The following is a 22,191-nucleotide window of genomic DNA, read 5'->3' on the forward strand; positions in this document are numbered from 1 at the left end:
TCAGCAGAGACGGTTTCTGTGGCACGATCGCGTATCTCCCCCCGGAGAGGATCAAGGGCAAACACAGGACCTCAGACACCAAGCATGATGTTTACAGGTTGGTCTCTTAGTACAAGGAGTAAGGTGCTGTGTGCCCAGCGGTGCACAATAAGGCTGTGATTCCTTGGAGCTAGCTCGAGGGGTTTCTGTCTGTGTCGCCACACTCTTGTATGGAAGTACAGTCTGAAGGAATGTACGTTTGTGCTGGTTGGTTTGTATAGCTGTTACAAGTCTCACGTCAGCTATAGATAATAAACCAGTCAACTGTAGAAGTTCATATAGAGGTCAAGGTCCACGACTACGACTGCTGCTGCTGCTACCACTAATAATAATCAAAGTTTTAAACGTATTCAACGTATTGCAATACATTGACTTGGGTGGGGTGTGCAGAGGGGTTAGCTGGATTGCAGTACATTGACTTGGGTGGGGTGTGCAGAGGGGTTAGCTTGATTGCAGTACATTGACTTGGGTGGGGTGTGCAGAGGGGTTAGCTGGATTGCAGTACATTGACTTGGGTGGGGTGTGCAGAGGGGTTAGCTGGATTGCAGTACATTGACTTGGGTGGGGTGTGCAGAGGGGTTAGCTTGATTGCAGTACATTGACTTGGGTGGGGTGTGCAGAGGGGTTAGCTGGATTGCAGTACATTGACTTGGGTGGGGTGTGCAGAGGGGTTAGCTGGATTGCAGTACATTGACTTGGGTGGGGTGTGCAGAGGGGTTAGCTGGATTGCAGTACATTGACTTGGGTGGGGTGTGCAGAGGGGTTAGCTTGATTGCAGTACATTGACTTGGGTGGGGTGTGCAGAGGGGTTAGCTTGATTGCAGTACATTGACTTGGGTGGGGTGTGCAGAGGGGTTAGCTGGATTGCAGTACATTGACTTGGGTGGGGTGTGCAGAGGGGTTAGCTGGATTGCAGTACATTGACTTGGGTGGGGTGTGCAGAGGGGTTAGCTGGATTGCAGTACATTGACTTGGGTGGGGTGTGCAGAGGGGTTAGCTGGATTGCAGTACATTGACTTGGGTGGGGTGTGCAGAGGGGTTAGCTTGATTGTAGGGCTGTGTAGCAGGATGTCTTTGGGGACGTCAGACCAGGAAATGCAGGACACAGTATTGTGTTTATTATAAAAAATGTACGGCATGCTCCTTTTTAAGCAGCTCTGCCGGGACTTGATTGCAGTCATTCAATTTGAGCCCAGAACAGTGTGCAGGTGAAGTGACTGTGACATCCCTTATCACCTGCGCCACACAACCCACACTATAGAAACAAACCAAATGCACCCGGGGACGCAGCGGGGTATCGCATCACAGGCTGGGGGGTGTGTGTGTGTCCTTCTTTAAATCAGCTGTTCCCAAAATAGTTGTCACCCCCCCCCCCCATACCTAAAATAATGGCATCATTTTAATGTTTTCACTAAACAGTCTATCTCTTCATTCATAGATGCTGTATATATTCCTTATAGCCATTCCAGATAGTACTGTTTGAGTTGCTGTTTGTGGGGCCACTGTGTAGAGATTTCGAATTGCCTGCTTGCTCTTACTCCAAGCTGTATAGTTGAGAGAGGGCATTTTGAATTCTAACCCAGTCATGCCCTTTCTAATTAGAAGGGCTGGTGGGGTCTGTTTAAAATGACCTCCAGTTGTCGAAATTCTTCACAGAAGGGTATCTGTCATCCCCAGTGTCACCAGGGCCAGCACAAATGCTCATAAATACATTCTAGGGCAGGGGTGGCCCACTCTGCTCCTGGAGAGCCACAATCATGCAGGTTTTCCGGGTCTAAATAATCAGTTGCTAAAGGAGTCCAGGCTGCAATGGTCATCCTGCAGCATTGCGTGATTCATCACAGCAATAACAAGTGTGCTGCAGGAGTGGGACATATGGTACAGTCGCACCCAGATCATGATGCAATGTGTGCCAGTAGTGCCAGTCACATAGTCAGACAGTCCACACATCCTGTATGAACCTGTTCCTCTGGGCCTCCATTCAGAATCCACAGCTCAGATCACACCTGTATTGTCACTGCCTGTGACTTGCTTGTCTCTCTGTTTGTTTGTGTTGCACTCAGGTGTGTCTTATTAAAGTCCTAGTGAAATCAGTTTTGACTCTGACTGCTATGCAGTGGGAGGCTTATTTACTTCCCTGCAGTAACTGGATTTTTTGTTTCCTTTCTAATCTGTTATAATCATGTGAAGTTGACACGCACACCTAAGTGTTTGTTGTTTTATTTTTCAGCTTCTCCATTGTGATCTGGGGCATACTGACACAGAAGAAACCATACACAGGTACCAGTGTTCCCATTATTAACACAAGAAACCATACACAGGTACCAGTGTTCCCATTATTAACACAAGAAACCATACACAGGTACCAGTGTTCCCATTATTAACACAAGAAACCATACACAGGTACCAGTGTTCCCATTATTAACACAAGAAACCATACACAGGTACCAGTGTTCCCATTATTAACACAAGAAACCATACACAGGTACCAGTGTTCCCATTATTAACACAAGAAACCATACACAGGTACCAGTGTTCCCATTATTAACACAAGAAACCATACACAGGTACCAGTGTTCCCATTATTAACACAAGAAACCATAACACCATACACAGGGTACCAGTGTTCCCATTATTAACACAAGAAACCATACACAGGTACCAGTGTTCCCATTATTAACACAAGAAACCATACACAGGTACCAGTGTTCCCATTATTAACACAAGGTACCAGTGTTCCCATTATTAACACAATAAACCATACACAGGTACCAGTGTTCCCATTATTAACACAAGAAACCATACACAGGTACCAGTGTTCCCATTATTAACACAAGAAACCATACACAGGTACCAGTGTTCCCATTATTAACACAAGAAACCATACACAGGTACCAGTGTTCCCATTATTAACACAAGAAACCATACACAGGTACCAGTGTTCCCATTATTAACACAAGAAACCATACACAGGTACCAGTGTTCCCATTATTAACACAAGAAACCATACACAGGTACCAGTGTTCCCATTATTAACACAAGAAACCATACACAGGTACCAGTGTTCCCATTATTAACACAAGACACAGGTACCATGTTCCCATTATTAACACAGGGTACCAGTGTTCCCATTATTAACACAAGAAACCATACACAGGTACCAGTGTTCCCATTATTAACACAAGAAACCATACACAGGTACCAGTGTTCCCATTATTAACACAAGAAACCATACACAGGTACCAGTGTTCCCATTATTCATTTTGTAAGACCACAGGGTCTCTTCAGTCTAAACGGTATGTGTGCATATTCTCGTTGTCATTTAACAGTAAATGCTGGGTTTGGTCCAGTTTTGAAGCATGTAAACGGTGGCAGTGTTTCCATCCCCCACTGTTCAGCTCAGTGCAGTACAGAGCATTGTGTTTCCAGCGCTGTGTCTTGTGCAGTGTGGAACGCCCCCAGTACAGTCTCATCTTTAACTGTGTTGTCATTGACAGGGGTGTGCTCCTGAAAACAGGCTGACACTCGCTAACACTGCGCTGATGTATTTAAGCTCACTTTCCATATTTGTACAAGTCTATTTTGGTCCCTGCCCTCAGGTTTGGTGTTTCTTCCTTTCTTTCGTCTTTTTTTTTTTTAATGCCCATTCCTATACACAGAAGCTGTTCCAAAAGGTTTGGATTTCACTTCTTGAGATGCAGTGCTACTGGGTTCACAGTGTGTTACTTCATGATTGCTAGATAGGACCCAGTTAGACGCTGTGGTCCTGTAATGCCTGCCCATGTCAAAGCTCAGCGTGCTCACCCCAGTTACAGCACCACACATGACTGGACCGTCAGAGACACAGAGCCTCTGTTTTTTGCAGCCCTTTCCTTCCTCGTCTTCTCTAGCTGCTGTTTTTATTTTTAGATGCAGTGTACGGGAGCAGACTCAATGCACAGTCCATGTGTTTGTATGCAAAGGGGTTTGTTCTAGGAGCACCTGTGGGTTTATTACATGGATTTAGTCGAATTCAGGGATGGGAATAAGGCTCCTCTTGCATAGCAGTTTCACCTGTTCCAGGTTTTGATACAAGCTTGATGAGCACACAGTGTATTGTTAAGAAGCCCAGGTGTGTCTTATTAAACTCCTAGTGAAACCAGGAGTGGATCACACTGCTGTGCAATGGGAATCGTATTTCCGTCCCTGTAATCTGTTTCGTAGTGCACTGCAGTTTGCACAGAACTTGGAGGTGAACTCCATGTTCTATTATCACCGCCCGTCAGGAGTGAATCGGTAGTGTGTCAGTTGCCGGGATACTGTTGCCTAAACAGGTTGTCCACAGGCTCACTGGTGGATCCATTTTCCTGTAACAGCCTGTGTATTACTGGAACTGTTATTCATTTTCTCTCCATGACTGTTGAATCAAAGGGGTGTTGTCAGGATTACACCCGAGGATTGTCTTTGCCAGTAAATCTGAAAGTATTTCTTTTTTTAACTGCTGTTGACAGCAGTCCTCACACCGAGGGACTGGTGAAGAGTCCCCCCCACCCCCCCACCCCAGGGTTCTCAGTCCTCCCTCCGAATAACCGAATTCATGGCTTCTTATCAACCACTGTTGTGCCTTTACATCCTGGCTTCGTCATTGCATTGTTACCTGTGCTGGCGCTGGGTTACAGGACAGCCCTGTAAAGAACAACACGATGAACCTTTATTATTGAACTTTTTCCAAGCTGTGCCTTTTTAACATAATAAAAAAATGTCTTTGTAAGTCATTTTGCTCAGTTTCTAAGAGCATTGATAAAAGCGCACAAGCTGCCACACATGTGTGCTGACTGTACTTCATTCATCAGGTTACATTGCTCTTGACCTTATAAAAAATTACCACATTTCTAAGTAAAAAGAAGTGTATTTTTTTATTTTTTAAGCTCACAGCCATGTGTTCTGATGAGCATCATCAGCAATATGTAGTTTAATGAAATAACTGCGGTGACTATAAAGTGCTCTTGCACTGTTTAACTGAGCTGCCATGCCTATACCTCCTGGAGTGTAAACTGCTTCCTCATCACAGAACGATGCGGCACATTCAGCTGGAGTGTAAACTGCTTCCTCATCACAGAACGATGCGGCACATTCAGCTGGAGTGTAAACTGCTTCCTCATCACAGAACGATGCGGCACATTCAGCTGGAGTGTAAACTGCTTCCTCATCACAGAACGATGCGGCACATTCAGCTGGAGTGTAAACTGCTTCCTCATCACAGAACGATGCGGCACATTCAGCTGGAGTGTAAACTGCTTCCTCATCACAGAACGATGCGGCACATTCAGCTGGAGTGTAAACTGCTTCCTCATCACAGAACGATGCGGCACATTCAGCTGGAGTGTAAACTGCTTCCTCATCACAGAACGATGCGGCACATTCAGCTGGAGTGTAAACTGCTTCCTCATCACAGAACGATGCGGCACATTCAGCTGGAGTGTAAACTGCTTCCTCATCACAGAACGATGCGGCACATTCAGCTGGAGTGTAAACTGCTTCCTCATCACAGAACGATGCGGCACATTCAGCTGGAGTGTAAACTGCTTCCTCATCACAGAACGATGCGGCACATTCAGCTGGAGTGTAAACTGCTTCCTCATCACAGAACGATGCGGCACATTCAGCTGGAGTGTAAACTGCTTCCTCATCACAGAACGATGCGGCACATTCAGCTGGAGTGTAAACTGCTTCCTCATCACAGAACGATGCGGCACATTCAGCTGGAGTGTAAACTGCTTCCTCATCACAGAACGATGAACGGCACATTCAGCTGGAGTGTAAACTGCTTCCTCATCACAGAACGATGCGGCACATTCAGCTGGAGTGTAAACTGCTTCCTCATCACAGAACGATGCGGCACATTCAGCTGGAGTGTAAACTGCTTCCTCATCACAGAACGATGCGGCACATTCAGCTGGAGTGTAAACTGCTTCCTCATCACAGAACGATGCGGCACATTCAGCTGGAGTGTAAACTGCTTCCTCATCACAGAACGATGCGGCACATTCAGCTGGAGTGTAAACTGCTTCCTCATCACAGAACGATGCGGCACATTCAGCTGGAGTGTAAACTGCTTCCTCATCACAGAACGATGCGGCACATTCAGCTGGAGTGTAAACTGCTTCCTCATCACAGAACGATGCGGCACATTCAGCTGGAGTGTAAACTGCTTCCTCATCACAGAACGATGCGGCACATTCAGCTGGAGTGTAAACTGCTTCCTCATCACAGAACGATGCGGCACATTCAGCTGGAGTGTAAACTGCTTCCTCATCACAGAACGATGCGGCACATTCAGCTGGAGTGTAAACTGCTTCCTCATCACAGAACGATGCGGCACATTCAGCTGGAGTGTAAACTGCTTCCTCATCACAGAACGATGCGGCACATTCAGGCTCATCCAAGGAGTTCTGAAAACAAAACAAAAGCACGAGCTCAAGACATTCTTGTGGAAATGCTTGTCTCCTCTCAGAACCAGTTTTGGCACTGATTTGGAGAGAGTCTGTTTGTGCATTTCTAATAAGCCTGTGAACCTCTTTCTTGTTAACAGAAGAAATCAACATCCTGCACATAATGGTGAAAGTGGTGAAGGGGCTGCGCCCGGAGCTGTCTGCCATCCCTCGCTCCCGACCGCAGGCCTGCAGCGGCTTCATCAGCCTGATGGAGAGATGCTGGCTGGACGCCTCCAGCAAGCGCCCATCCTTCCAAGGTAAGGGTCTTCTGACAGGGATGCAGAGAGCCGGACCGCGCTCTTTACCTGGGGCAGAGAGACGGGCCTCGCTCTTTACCTGGGGCAGAGAGACGGGCCTCGCTCTTTACCTGGGGCAGAGGGACGGGCCGCGCTCTTTACCTGGGGCAGAGGGACGGGCCGCGCTCTTTACCTGGGGCAGAGGGACGGGCCGCGCTCTTTACCTGGGGCAGAGGGACGGGCCGCGCTCTTTACCTGGGGCAGAGGGACGGGCCGCTCTTTACCTGGGGCAGAGAGACGGGCCTCGCTCTTTACCTGGGGCAGAGAGACGGGCCTCGCTCTTTACCTGGGGCAGAGAGACGGGCCGCGCTCTTTACCTGGGGCAGAGAGACGGGCCGCGCTCTTTACCTGGGGCAGAGAGACGGGCCTCGCTCTTTACCTGGGGCAGAGAGACGGGCCTCGCTCTTTACCTGGGGCAGAGAGACGGGCCGCGCTCTTTACCTGGGGCAGAGGGACGGGCCGCGCTCTTTACTGTTTATTTCAACCAATTAAACCTCCATCCAGGCCCTAAAACAATTGCATGCAAGAACATGGCTGGAACACAGACCTGCTCAGGAAGGAGCACTGCTGGCCACCCCTGATGCAGGGATTTAAGAAAGACTCCTATTGCATAGCAGTGTGATCCATTCCTGGTTTTACTAGGAGTTTAATAAGACACACCTGCGCTTGTTACCTGTACACTGGGGCTGATCAAGCTCCTAGTAAAACCTGGAATGGGTGAAACTGCTATGCAGTAGGAGTCTTATTTTCATCCTTGCGGATACAGATAGTAAATATTACTCTAATAATTTCCGGTATATTTTTTTTATATAGAATACTCTCTTTAAGGACTAAGGAAGAAGATTTTTAAAGGTGTTTTTATCTATTCCCGAGCGCTATATGGTGTTCCCTAAAATAAAGTTGTGTAATTATTTTCATGTTTTCAGAAATCACTTCGGAGGCAGAGGAACTGTGTTCTAAACCCCAGGAGGAAACCAAAGACATGCTAGATGAGCAGGACAGAGATCCCTGCCAGAGGCAAGATGCCAACAGCCAGGTACAGTAAGGGTTCACAATGCAATTGTACAGTTAACCAGGGATGTGGTATTTTTCAATGCTGTGATTTGTTTGAGAAGAGAATGTATACAAAGCCAAGACCAGAACTGGAATGAAACTGAAATACACATAGCTTTTTTGCAGTGTTGCATCCAAAATCACAGTTTCAGGGGTCCTTGACTGCCCCCCTTGGTAAAGGCACGGTCGCGTGGTGTGCAGGGTGAGTCGTACAGTCAGGGGAGCGCAGGGGTCCCTCAGTGTCTCCCCTGGAAAGGCACGACCGCATGGTGTGCTGGGTGAGTTATACAGTCAGGGGAGACAAGGTTCTTGGCTGTAAAGTCCTGATCTTCTCTGGAGATCACACAGGGAATGTCATATTGGCTGTAGCATGGGTTAGGGAGGCAAAATCAGCAGTGGCCTCACCATTCTACAGAGCATCTACTGGCCCATTTATGAAAAAATAAACATGAATGCTGTCAGCCTCTGTTGTTCTCTGCCTGTGAAATTAAATGAAACGACAGGGAGGGTGCGGCTTTGTTGTTAAATTCAGATGACGTCTGTGTTTAGGTAGTTGAATAGACCACACTCTCTCCCTCTCCCTACAGGAGATCGTTGTGGAGCAGATGGGGATGAAGTCCGCTCCGATGGCTGGTGACAAAGATTACAGTCTTTCTGAGCTTCTGAGCCAGATAGACTGTGGGATTTCACAAAGCTTCGGCTGCGTGAAGGAAAACTCTGAGTGTAAGGAGATGACCAGCAAGAGGCTCTCGGGAATCTCCTCCGTGGATTCTGCCTTCTCGTCTCAAGGGTCCTTGCTGCTGTCATTTGAAAAAGAAAACTCTTCCAGTGGTGAGTAAGAAGGGCAGTCCCTGAAACTGTGTACGCAGACGTGTTTAATGAGTGTGCAAATATAATCGGAAATAAAAATACAAATACACTGCATGGCAATGCATGTTAATATTTTTTTGCTGAAACGTGTTATAAGGATAAGATATATTGCATAAGTCACATAAAAATGAGAAGGTGTTACCATAGAAAAGATACGTATTCTCAAAGCACTCCTGCTTTAGTTTAAAGATTATAAACAGTCAATAATGCATCTTGAAATGTGCTCTACAGGATGCTACAAACAGTATTAAGGCATTTGATGTTGATGTCAATGATGATAATTATGATGAGGGTCTTTATGCAGCTGTGAAATGAAGTCCAACCCCTTCAGTAGATATTCCTTGAAGAAACGGTTTGAGCTAAATGTTATTACCCAGGTGTTGCATCCATGTAGTATTTTGCATCTCTACCTTCAGCTAAATTATTGCTGTTTTTCCTGTTTTGCCCGCTGGGTATTAGCAGCATGGCTGAAAGGTTGTTTTAGCTCAAGGGCAATGTGCTGTTCCTGTAGTAACATCAGCCTGTGTGTTCCTCTTCCTTCACCTCCTCCATTCAGAATCCGGGACTTTAGATCTGCAGAAGAAGAAGCTTTGCGAGGCCATCATGTCTGAAGACATTGCCAAACTGATGAAGATCCTGCAGCCTCAGGACGTGGACCTCGTCTTGGAAGACGGCCTGAGCCTCCTGCACTACGCTGTCCAGCTGTCCAACGACGAGGCTGTGAAGCTGCTCCTGCTCTACAACGCCAACCCAAACCTGGCCAACAGCCGGGGCTCCACCCCCATCCACCTGGCAGTGGAGAAGAGGCTGAAGAACATCACGGAGCTCCTGCTGGGGAGGAAGACCAATGTGAACGCCAAGGACGAGGACCAGTACACTCCCCTGCACTTCACAGCACAGAGCGGGGATGAGACCATCGCCAGGCAGCTGCTGGACCGGGGCGCCTCCATCAATGAGACTGACTTCGAGGGACGGACGCCACTGCATATCGCCTGCCAGCACGGCCGGGACAAGGTGGTGCGGATCCTGCTGAGCAGAGGGGCTGACGTGCACCTGAAGGGGAAGGACGACTGGGCGCCGCTCCACTTCGCAGCCTGGCAGGGCCACCTGTCCATCGTCAAGCTGCTGGTGAAGCAGTCCGGGGCCCGCGTCAACACCCAGACCTCCGACGGGAGAACCCCACTGCACCTGGCTGCTCAGAGGGGTCATTACAGGGTGGCGCGCATCTTGATCGAGCTGGGCGCTGACGTCAGCATACCGACCACCACGCTGCGTACCCCGCTACATGTGGCTGCCGAAACTGGGCACACCAGCACTTCCAGGCTGCTCCTCAAACACAAAGCAGACCTAGAGGCCAGAACTGGGCTGGGGTTGACTGCTCTGCATCTCGCTTCCCAGTTCGGCCATCTCCCGACGGTTAGACTGCTCATCGACGAGCAAGCCAACGTTCACGCCAAAGACCACGCCCACAGACCGGCTTGCCATTTTGCCGCTGAGGAGGGTCATTCGGAAGTCATAAAGGAGCTGGTGCTGTCCAGCTCTGAAAGTGTGAACCTCGCTGACAAGCAGGGCTTCACCCCTCTCCACCTGGCTGCCAAAGGAGGACATCTGCAGGCTGTCCACACCCTGCTTGCACACGGCGCCCTGGTGAGCTGCCAGAACGCTGCGGCTCAGACTCCCCTGCAGCTTGCACAGGAGAATGGGAAGACCTCTGTGGTGAAGCGGCTGCTGCAAACTGAAGACCAGATGGAGGAGAAAGTGTCTTGATCTTCGAACCGCACACGACGGGAGTATTAAATGAAAACCCAGACTGGATACCTGCGGCTGCCATGGCACGGCATGTTTAATCTGTCCTTGAGTTGGAAAGTGAGAACATTTCTTTTTAAAACATTGTTTTTTGCGTCAGTAGGAGCCGTTTTGAAGAAATAGAGGAAATCCCTGCAGTTTTATGCAAGGATAATGACGTCCTGTACAAGCAGGTGCAGTATTCGTGATGTACAATACAGATACTAGAAAAGCAGTTCTGGTCCAAATTTGAACCTTTAGCTGTAAATGTGCTTTCTCTAAACGAAGGGTTCTTTTAGTCTATTCTTGTTTTATCAAAAGGAGAAAAAAAGAAAGATTTCCTTTTTCTTTTAATTCTACAATAAAAACAAAGTTGTTTAAGATTTTGTTTAAAGCTGTCAGTATAAATTGTGTTTTTGCAGATGTTTTTGTCTCACGCATGTGTGATATTTAATATTGTTGTATATTTTATGATGCCAATGTACATGTTTTTTTTGCTTTTTTTTTAAATTACAAAGATATTGCACACTTTCACTTAATGGGATCTGGGGTCTAATGTTAATGACCAAAACAGCGCTCCCTAATAGTATTTCCACTGGTTGCAACATATGCTACTGTTCGGATCCGCGCTCCATAAGCCACAGTGCCTTCTGTGTGTAGGCAGGTGAGTGGCACGTTCTCCTTGTGAATCTGTGCTGGTCTGCAGTACTGTAGCTGCTCAACCTGGCGACACACATGGAGTGTAACTCTCTGACATGGAGAACGTGTTTCCAAACTCTGCATTGCCTGAACAGCACTTAGATCACCTGCACCAGACCCCCCCCCCTTCCCCCCCGCACAGACACCTGCACACAGTTTCATCTGTCTGTATATAATAACTGTATGCCATTAATAAACACGAATCGTTCTAACTGTTTGCATGGTCTTTCTCAAACAGAGGTTCTGTAAAGCACTAAAGTTCCCTGCTTTCACTGTAATATTCAGTGTATTGTTGTATTGTGAAATTCTGTCTTCAAGGTAGGAATACATCCTGGAGAAATTGACATGCCCCTTCTATTTCAGGATAAGTGAACCTTGACCATGAATGAATGTAGGAAATGGACATTGAAACGTGTTTGCTACAGACACCTTGTTTGTCATGAGTTATCAGATGATCTACTTCTGCAGGGTTTGGCCGTGTGCTACAGAAGCTGCATGTATAAATACAGTTTTATTGACACTGATCGTATTTTCAATATATATCTATATACCTATCTATCTATCTGTCCACATGTTCTGTTTTTTCTTTCCTGAGATGTCTCGAGGGAGCACAGGCCGAGTCACGCTCTGAGTCCCCAGCTTTCGATCCTCCTTAAAAGTGAAGCTCTTACACAACGTTCTCGGGACCAGCCCCCTGCCTTTCCATTCCTTCCAGGGACACGGGCCGGCCGAAAATCTGAAAGTCGCAGAACCAGCCCAGGTTATCGACTTCGTAAAAGAATTCCATCTGCCTTCCAGGTTCTGCAGCCCCCGGGATTTTAAAAAGACCGCCGAGACAAACCTCTTCTTCAGGAGCTGCACGAGAAGCTGTCCCGCTGGGGACGGTCTTTAGCAAGTGGACCTGGTTCTCTGGTTCTCTGAGAGCGGTGGCCCCTGTGCTTGCTGGGAATGCGTGCTCCCGGCACCTCATTGCTTTGCCCAGATCTGGCTCACAGAGGAATATTTTCATGGCCTCTTCCAATGAAGTGACTTCAGCCGTGCCTGTCAGCGGTCGAGCATCTCGAACGAGTTCCTCCCTCGGTTCTTTCACATTCAGATCAGCTGCTGCCTCTTTCTTAACCTTGAATTCAGGCTTGGGGCATTCTGGTCCATCCTCTCTGAGCTGGGAAGTCTTATTCAGGTCCTCCAGTGCACACTCTGAACTGCTGGATGAATCTTTCACAGCAGAGAGGAGGGAAGCAAACTCTGACAGGTCACTGTCCCAGACCGGGCTTCCCTGCTGTTCAAAACACTGACCTTGAATTCTGAGGAATCGGGGAAGGATCCCGTGTGGGAGGACAGAGGCTGTTATAATCGATGGAGCAGGAGTCCGGGGTTTGAGAGCAGCAGCCTGCGACTCGAAGGCAGCGCCCGGGACTTCCAGTTTTATAGTCTGGGTGCCTCCTGGTAACAGCGGTGCTGCGGCGCTCCCTGGCAGCAAGGTCGCCACGTGTCTCAATCCGAAATGCGTAAGGTCCGCTGGTGCCTGCAGGCTGCTGTTCTTCTCCTGGACGTGGCACTGGATGTAAGGCTCCTGCAGGGGCTGGAAGCTCGCAGGCAGGCTGCCGGTTCTGTTCAGGGGGTCCTGGTAGGGAGGCAGGTAGAAGGCAGGCTGTCTGGCGGACGGCTGCTGATATAAGCCCTGCTGGAGCTGGTTCGGGGGTACCTGGTAGATTACAGCGTGGTGGTCTGGCTGGCTGTAGTACAGTGGTTGCTGGGGAAGCCCCATCGCAGGCTGAGGGATGTAACTGTGGTGGTAGAGTGCTCTTTGGACCATGCCGCACTGCACTATTTGCACATTGGGGTCATAAGCAGAGCTGTGCAGACCTGAGAAAGAGGATGCAATGTGAGTGGATGCATGATTTGTTAATGATGATGATGATGATAGTAATAATAAGAGGGCAGAGTAGAAAGGATCTCACCTGCAGGTCCAGCGTGACATTGTTGGATTTGGAGAGAATAGGCTCCCTGATTGGTTGGGATCTGGAAACCAGACTGATCTAAAATAAAAGATTAATATTGACATTTATAAAGAGAAATGGAAAGAACACTATACAATCATGTTATTATAGAATGACATTAAAACATAGAAGATAAATAGAAATATAAGATAAATATCTAGATCTGTGTGTGTGTATATATCTATCTCAAAGGTATATTAAACATACCGAAACATTTCGCAAAAACTAAAACTAGGCAAGGGTGCAGCTGAAACGCCCCATAGCAGCGTTCCCTCCAGAGTCTCACCGGGTCTGAAGAATCCCTCTAGTGTCGTCAAGCTTGACGGTCTTTGGTAAGATGAAATTTGGATCTGGGCTCCCTCAGCAATTCCTGGGAAAGGGAACGCTGGTTCCTGGGAACACTTTCCACTTGTAAACCCTGAGTTACTGTGGCTCATATTTATTGCTCCCAGTAAAGGCTGCTGTCTGGTGTGTGTGCAGGTAATGTAGTAATAAAGAAAGGCTCTGTCCTTGTCACTGTGTTTCTGTGGAGAAGAGGTTCTGTTTGGAATAACAGAACTGTGGTGGACAATGGCCATTCGAAACTAGTTATGCAAACATTCTGACAATGTTGCTAAGCGCTTGCAGTCCCTAAGCTCTACCTTTGTGATTGGAAAGTGAGGTGTGTTTAGGGGTTTGCTTTTCACGACTGGGGGAATTATACTTCGTACCTATAAAGCATTTCTACCCCACATCCACTGGAATCCCTAGGGAAATGACAGAGGAACACAATGGGTCAGGGCTGGACAAAGCTGTCCCTTCCACGCCTGCTTGCTCTTCCAGCCCTGTGCTAAACTGACCCAACGAAGCCTCCATCCAGCCCTGCAGTAGTACATGATGTCATTGTACCTGTTAAGCAGTGTTCTCCCACTGAAATACATGTGGTGTGCACTGGACTACCTGCCTGTGATTATCGACTGTAGGATTGCCTGGTATGAGGAAGTCTCCCCTGCAGCCCTGCTTAATGTGTCACTGGACTTGACTCTGGACTCTGTGATGCTTAGCTGCTGTGTGTGCTCCCGAGCCCTGAGCACTGAGCTGTGACTCTGCAGTGAAGTGTAGAGAGAACCTGAGCAGCTACCAGCCCAGATAATCCACTGTGGAAAGAGGAGTAAGCCTTTTAATAAGTGAATTCCCTGCAGCTGCCGTGACTTTAACTATCCAGCCAGTACATGTGCTGACGTGTCCTGTGTGATTCATACAGGTGGATTACTCAGCCCGGGGATGTGCACCAGCGTCTTGCTAACACGCATCCTATAAGAAGAAGAGTAACAACAAACATTGCACACGAAAATACAATCCAATACAAACTGTTATCCAAAAAAAACAACTTAGTAATACAGTTCAGAAATATTAATACCAAATAACGCCACTATTAAAATAGCAAGATTCAAATACAATAAAAGACCAGTGCAATTACAAATACTTCTATAATGAATAGAACCAATAGTGACACATAAACTACATGGGAATTCATTCAAACATGGCACTTTATAGAGAGAGGTTTTCCCTGCTTGATTCTGGCTGTGTATTCCATCATTCCAGTGCTTAAACTGCAGCTTCCTGTCTCTGGGTCTGTGCTCCAGTGCTTAAACTGCAGCTTCCTGTCTCTGGGTCTCTGCTCTAGTGCTTAAACTGCAGCTTCCTGTCTCTGGGTCTCTGCTCTAGTGCTTAAACTGCAGCTTCCTGTCTCTGGGTCTCTGCTCCAGTGCTTAAACTGCAGCTTCCTGTCTCTGGGTCTGTGCTCTAGTGCTTAAACTGCAGCTTCCTGTCTCTGGGTCTCTGCTCCAGTGCTTAAACTGCAGCTTCCTGTCTCTGGGTCTGTGCTCTAGTGCTTAAACTGCAGCTTCCTGTCTCTGGGTCTGTGCTCCAGTGCTTAAACTGCAGCTTCCTGTCTCTGGGTCTCTGCTCTAGTGCTTAAACTGCAGCTTCCTGTCTCTGGGTCTCTGCTCTAGTGCTTAAACTGCAGCTTCCTGTCTCTGGGTCTCTGCTCTAGTGCTTAAACTGCAGCTTCCTGTCTCTGGGTCTGTGCTTCAGTGCTTAAACTGCAGCTTCCTGTCTCTGGGTCTCTTTCCTGCCGGTAACAGCTTGGGCCTTGACGCTACCCTGTCACAGTTTCAAAATAAAAGACAAAACACACTGAGGGTGTTCGAGAGAACCTGAAATATATAACTGAGCAGTTTGGTTCTAGTTGTGTAAAATGAACAGGTGTTTCATCGCTTTCAAAAAAATAGGAGTTAATTAAAGACTGGAGGAAACACTTAGAAAATATGGCCTGTAATCGTGTGTGTGTGTGTGTGTGTGTGTGTGAGTGTGTGTGTGTGTGGGTGTGTGAGTGTGTGTATATATATATTTTAGCTCAGCTGGCTGAGGAGATCATATAACAGTAACAATTTAAATGTAGAATTGTTCATTTTCTCGCTTCATAATCTCTACTGTTCTGATAGAAATTCTAAGAAAAGGGAACATGTTGTTCCCACAGCACTGATACAGCATTCTTTGTATTTATTTTCATATACAAATCCACTAACAGTTGAAGAATGATGAACAAGATTACAACACAAACACAGCAGTAACATGGCTTGTTAGTTTGGCTTCATGGTTTTTTATTTGCAGATTATGCTGGTTGACATTGCTTGAGTAATGTATAGTGAAAGTATTCCTATAGTATGTAAAATAACATGCAGGTTTCTGAAGGCAGCAGGAGTTCATCCTGGAATTAGAATGAGCTCGGAGGCATTTTCATACTTTACACAGTTATGAGCTTTATCACAGGCTGTGCTAATAAAAGCCTGAAAGCTGATGTCATGGAAAGTTACTGATTGACAAGTCCGTCCCTGATAAGCTGCTGCAAAATACATTAAAGGTTGTAACTGAGTGGAATCTACACAGTGTGCTGTGCAGGGAGTCAGCTCTATCAGTAAAGACACTACAGTGTGCTGTGCAGGGAGTCTCTATCAGTAAAGACACTACAGTGTGCTGTGCAGGGAGTCTCTATCAGTAAAGACACTACAGTGTGCTGTGCAGGGAGTCTCTATCAGTAAAGACACTACAGTGTGCTGTGCAGGGAGTCTCTATCAGTAAAGACACTACAGTGTGCTGTGCAGGGAGTCTCTATCAGTAAAGACACTACAGTGTGCTGTGCAGGGAGTCAGCTCTATCAGTAAAGACACTACAGTGTGCTGTGCAGGGAGTCTCTATCAGTAAAGACACTACAGTGTGCTGTGCAGGGAGTCTCTAGTAAAGACACTAGTAAAGACACTACAGTGTGCTGTGCAGGGAGTCTGTGCAGGGAGTCTCTATCAGTAAAGACACTACAGTGTGCTGTGCAGGGAGTCTCCATCAGTAAAGACACTACAGTGTGCTGTGCAGGGAGTCTCTATCAGTAAAGACACTACAGTGTGCTGTGCAGGGAGTCTCTATCAGTAAAGACACTACAGTGTGCTGTGCAGGGAGTCTCCATCAGTAAAGACACTACAGTGTGCTGTGCAGGGAGTCTCTATCAGTAAAGACACTACAGTGTGCTGTGCAGGGAGTCTCTATCAGTAAAGACACTACAGTGTGCTGTGCAGGGAGTCTCTATCAGTAAAGACACTACAGTGTGCTGTGCAGGGAGTCTCTATCAGTAAAGACACTACAGTGTGCTGTGCAGGGAGTCTCTATCAGTAAAGACACTACAGTGTGCTGTGCAGGGAGTCTCCATCAGTAAAGACACTACAGTGTGCTGTGCAGGGAGTCTCCATCAGTAAAGACACTACAGTGTGCTGTGCAGGGAGTCTCTATCAGTAAAGACACTACAGTGTGCTGTGCAGGGAGTCTCCATCAGTAAAGACACTACAGTGTGCTGTGCAGGGAGTCTCCATCAGTAAAGACACTACAGTGTGCTGTGCAGGGAGTCTCTATCAGTAAAGACACTACAGTGTGCTGTGCAGGGAGTCTCCATCAGTAAAGACACTACAGTGTGCTGTGCAGGGAGTCTCTATCAGTAAAGACACTACAGTGTGCTGTGCAGGGAGTCTCCATCAGTAAAGACACTACAGTGCGCTGTGCAGGGAGTCTCCATCAGTAAAGACACTACAGTGTGCTGTGCAGGGAGTCTCCATCAGTAAAGACACTACAGTGTGCTGTGCAGGGAGTCTCCATCAGTAAAGACACTACAGTGTGCTGTGCAGGGAGTCTCTATCAGTAAAGACACTACAGTGTGCTGTGCAGGGAGTCTCCATCAGTAAAGACACTACAGTGTGCTGTGCAGGGAGTCTCCATCAGTAAAGACACTACAGTGTGCTGTGCAGGGAGTCTCTATCAGTAAAGACACTACAGTGTGCTGTGCAGGGAGTCTCTATCAGTAAAGACACTACAGTGTGCTGTGCAGGGAGTCTCCATCAGTAAAGACACTACAGTGTGCTGTGCAGGGAGTCTCCATCAGTAAAGACACTACAGTGTGCTGTGCAGGGAGTCTCTATCAGTAAAGACACTACAGTGTGCTGTGCAGGGAGTCTCCATCAGTAAAGACACTACAGTGTGCTGTGCAGGGAGTCTCCATCAGTAAAGACACTACAGTGCGCTGTGCAGGGAGTCTCCATCAGTAAAGACACTACAGTGTGCTGTGCAGGGAGTCTCTATCAGTAAAGACACTACAGTGTGCTGTGCAGGGAGTCTCCATCAGTAAAGACACTACAGTGTGCTGTGCAGGGAGTCTCCATCAGTAAAGACACTACAGTGTGCTGTGCAGGGAGTCTCCATCAGTAAAGACACTACAGTGTGCTGTGCAGGGAGTCTCTATCAGTAAAGACACTACAGTGTGCTGTGCAGGGAGTCTCCATCAGTAAAGACACTACAGTGTGCTGTGCAGGGAGTCTCCATCAGTAAAGACACTACAGTGTGCTGTGCAGGGAGTCTCTATCAGTAAAGACACTACAGTGTGCTGTGCAGGGAGTCTCCATCAGTAAAGACACTACAGTGTGCTGTGCAGGGAGTCTCCATCAGTAAAGACACTACAGTGTGCTGTGCAGGGAGTCTCCATCAGTAAAGACACTACAGTGTGCTGTGCAGGGAGTCTCCATCAGTAAAGACACTACAGTGTGCTGTGCAGGGAGTCTCCATCAGTAAAGACACTACAGTGTGCTGTGCAGGGAGTCTCCATCAGTAAAGACACTACAGTGTGCTGTGCAGGGAGTCTCTATCAGTAAAGACACTACAGTGTGCTGTGCAGGGAGTCTCCATCAGTAAAGACACTACAGTGTGCTGTGCAGGGAGTCTCCATCAGTAAAGACACTACAGTGTGCTGTGCAGGGAGTCTCCATCAGTAAAGACACTACAGTGTGCTGTGCAGGGAGTCTCCATCAGTAAAGACACTACAGTGTGCTGTGCAGGGAGTCTCCATCAGTAAAGACACTACAGTGTGCTGTGCAGGGAGTCTCCATCAGTAAAGACACTACAGTGTGCTGTGCAGGGAGTCTCCATCAGTAAAGACACTACAGTGTGCTGTGCAGGGAGTCTGCTCTATCAGTAAAGACACTACAGTGTGCTGTGCAGGGAGTCTCCATCAGTAAAGACACTACAGTGTGCTGTGCAGGGAGTCTCCATCAGTAAAGACACTACAGTGTGCTGTGCAGGGAGTCTCTATCAGTAAAGACACTACAGTGTGCTGTGCAGGGAGTCTCCATCAGTAAAGACACTACAGTGTGCTGTGCAGGGAGTCTCCATCAGTAAAGACACTACAGTGTGCTGTGCAGGGAGTCTCCATCAGTAAAGACACTACAGTGTGCTGTGCAGGGAGTCTCTATCAGTAAAGACACTACAGTGTGCTGTGCAGGGAGTCTCCATCAGTAAAGACACTACAGTGTGCTGTGCAGGGAGTCTCCATCAGTAAAGACACTACAGTGTGCTGTGCAGGGAGTCTCTATCAGTAAAGACACTACAGTGTGCTGTGCAGGGAGTCTCTATCAGTAAAGACACTACAGTGTGCTGTGCAGGGAGTCTCCTATCAGTAAAGACACTACAGTGTGCTGTGCAGGGAGTCTCTATCAGTAAAGACACTACAGTGTGCTGTGCAGGGAGTCTCTATCAGTAAAGACACTACAGTGTGCTGTGCAGGGAGTCTCTATCAGTAAAGACACTACAGTGTGCTGTGCAGGGAGTCTCTATCAGTAAAGACACTACAGTGTGCTGTGCAGGGAGTCTCCATCAGTAAAGACACTACAGTGTGCTGTGCAGGGAGTCTCCATCAGTAAAGACACTACAGTGTGCTGTGCAGGGAGTCTCCATCAGTAAAGACACTACAGTGTGCTGTGCAGGGAGTCTCCATCAGTAAAGACACTACAGTGTGCTGTGCAGGGAGTCTCCATCAGTAAAGACACTACAGTGTGCTGTGCAGGGAGTCTCCATCAGTAAAGACACTACAGTGTGCTGTGCAGGGAGTCTCCATCAGTAAAGACACTACAGTGTGCTGTGCAGGGAGTCTCCATCAGTAAAGACACTACAGTGTGCTGTGCAGGGAGTCTCCATCAGTAAAGACACTACAGTGTGCTGTGCAGGGAGTCTCCATCAGTAAAGACACTACAGTGTGCTGTGCAGGGAGTCTCCATCAGTAAAGACACTACAGTGTGCTGTGCAGGGAGTCTCCATCAGTAAAGACACTACAGTGTGCTGTGCAGGGAGTCTCCATCAGTAAAGACACTACAGTGCGCCGTGCAGGGGGAGTCAGGCTCACAGCAGCCTGCTGCTTTGAGAACTGGCTGGGAGATCATACAACAGTGACCCCTGGTGGTTTGTCTCTAGATGAGTCCCACACTTCCCAGGCTGGGCCCTCCTCTTCAGCATTCAGTATCTTGAAAACCTCAGGATGTTAGGAAATATTCTTTTAGAGATATTACCAAACTGACCCTTCGCAGCCCTGGAGGCAACAGAACGATGGGGCAAATGACGTCTTCTGGAAAGACTCCTAGAAGTCTGAGATGAGGTGGTTGTGGATGTGAACACTAGACAAACCCATGCATCAAACAGCACGCATTCACTGCTTTCTGAACTGCAGTTTCTTTCGATAACTCTTTGGCACCACCTTCTGGACAGATGATGTTATAGCAGGATTTCTGGTTTGCATCACATGCTGAAGAAGTAGAATGAAGTCTGATGGAAAAGCTGAATCGCTGATAGATTGAGGGTTGTATTAAAGTCATATACATTGTACAATGACTGCATATTAACAATAACTATAGCGGTTCTGTAGACTGTTTCCTATTGATCAAAGAAACAGCAGAGCACTATTGCGACTGGAAGACCTTCACGAGTGGCGTTTCAAATACAAATGAAATAGTGGTGTGATCTTTAATATGCCCATGTGTGTGCTGGTTAGTTTTCTATGTAGAAACGGATGCTATGTCTGTGTATAGAGCTCACTAAATGATAGTCCAGGTATATCTTCGTGCATTCAGGAATGGCTTTTAAAGATAATAATAATAATACTAGCAATAATAACAATTAATAAAGGAAATAGTGGTTTAGGCTAATAATGATGTTTCATCATTTTGGAATATTCTTCCCCCAAATAATAGTAGACAACTTTTCATATGACGGAGCATGTGCGTGAGTTGAAGGCTTGACACGCCCTCAATGGGAGCTGCCTGACAAAGTATTCTATATACACCCGTTTGACCGCTAGGGGTCGCACTTCTATACTGCCAAGATACGCTGCGAATGGGCCCAGGATTCCTCACCGAACACGTGCAAGTCAAGCCGCAGTCAGTTTAACTGGGCCGGGCGTTACTGGGGCTCATTACAGCAGCTCTCTTTTAATTGGATAAACAGCGCTGGACAAAGCATAGCAGGAAAGTTAATGTCGTTGCTCTGTGTTGAGTTGAGTTGCTCTTCCTGTGCTAGTAAGAGGACTGTGTTGAGTTGCTCTTCCTGTGCTAGTAAGAGGACTGTGTTGAGTTGAGTTGCTCTTCCTGTGCTAGTAAGAGGACTGTGTTGAGTTGAGTTGCTCTTCCTGTGCTAGTAAGAGGACTGTGTTGAGTTGAGTTGCTCTTCCTGTGCTAGTAAGAGGACTGTGTTGAGTTGCTCTTCCTGTGCTAGTAAGAGGACTGTGTTGAGTTGCTCTTCCTGTGCTAGTAAGAGGACTGTGTTGAGTTGCTCTTCCTGTGCTAGTAAGAGGACTGTGTTGAGTTGCTCTTCCTGTGCTAGTAAGAGGACTGTGTTGAGTTTCTCTTCCTGTGCTAGTAAGAGGACTGTGTTGAGTTGCTCTTCCTGTGCTAGTAAGAGGACTGTGTTGAGTTGCTCTTCCTGTGCTAGTAAGAGGACTGTGTTGAGTTGCTCTTCCTGTGCTAGTAAGAGGACTGTGTTGAGTTGCTCTTCCTGTGCTAGTAAGAGGACTGTGTTGAGTTGAGTTGCTCTTCCTGTGCTAGTAAGAGGACTGTGTTGAGTTGCTCTTCCTGTGCTAGTAAGAGGACTGTGTTGAGTTGCTCTTCCTGTGCTAGTAAGAGGACTGTGTTGAGTTGCTCTTCCTGTGCTAGTAAGAACTGAGGACTGTGTTGAGTTGCTCTTCCTGTGCTAGTAAGAGGACTGTGTTGAGTTGAGTCTTCCTGTGCTAGTAAGAGGACTGTGTTGAGTTGCTCTTCCTGTGCTAGTAAGAGGACTGTGTTGAGTTGAGTTGCTCTTCCTGTGCTAGTAAGAGGACTGTGTTGAGTTGAGTTGCTCTTCCTGTGCTAGTAAGAGGACTGTGTTGAGTTGCTCTTCCTGTGCTAGTAAGAGGACTGTGTTGAGTTGCTCTTCCTGTGCTAGTAAGAGGACTGTGTTGAGTTGAGTTGCTCTTCCTGTGCTAGTAAGAGGACTGTGTTGAGTTGAGTTGCTCTTCCTGTGCTAGTAAGAGGACTGTGTTGAGTTGCTCTTCCTGTGCTAGTAAGAGGACTGTGTTGAGTTGCTCTTCCTGTGCTAGTAAGA

General features: G+C 47.4%; 2 protein-coding genes across 2 annotated transcripts in view; one reads left to right on the top strand and one right to left on the bottom strand.

The window, feature by feature from the left end:
* The window catches only part of ripk4 (receptor-interacting serine-threonine kinase 4), a 12,896-nt gene extending 1,469 nt beyond the window's left edge, over window positions 1-11,427 (top strand). The window contains exons 2-7 of the mRNA XM_041260171.1: window positions 5-97; window positions 2,270-2,319; window positions 6,611-6,769; window positions 7,735-7,844; window positions 8,449-8,692; window positions 9,288-11,427. Of these exons, the coding sequence (XP_041116105.1) occupies window positions 5-97; window positions 2,270-2,319; window positions 6,611-6,769; window positions 7,735-7,844; window positions 8,449-8,692; window positions 9,288-10,498 (1,867 nt within the window). The 3' untranslated portion in view covers window positions 10,499-11,427. The remainder of the gene's footprint in view (window positions 1-4; window positions 98-2,269; window positions 2,320-6,610; window positions 6,770-7,734; window positions 7,845-8,448; window positions 8,693-9,287) is intronic.
* Window positions 11,428-11,516: 89 nt separating this feature from the next.
* On the bottom strand, window positions 11,517-13,255 carry LOC121320388. The gene is made up of 2 exons (XM_041258667.1): window positions 13,177-13,255; window positions 11,517-13,081 (listed from the first exon to the last, which is right to left on the bottom strand). The coding sequence occupies exon 2, from the start codon at window positions 13,029-13,031 to the stop codon at window positions 11,883-11,885; it is 1,149 nt and encodes a 382-aa protein (XP_041114601.1). The 5' UTR covers window positions 13,032-13,081; window positions 13,177-13,255; the 3' UTR covers window positions 11,517-11,882.
* Window positions 13,256-22,191: the final 8,936 nt, after the last annotated feature.

This window comes from Polyodon spathula, chromosome 9 (genome assembly GCF_017654505.1).
Source record: "Polyodon spathula isolate WHYD16114869_AA chromosome 9, ASM1765450v1, whole genome shotgun sequence".
NCBI classification, from domain to species: Eukaryota; Metazoa; Chordata; class Actinopteri; order Acipenseriformes; family Polyodontidae; genus Polyodon; species Polyodon spathula.

Coding starts and splice junctions, on each gene's coding strand:
- LOC121320388 (XM_041258667.1), bottom strand. CDS start 13,031: ATGGTCCAAAGAGCACTCTACCACCACAGTTACATCCCTCAGCCTGCG.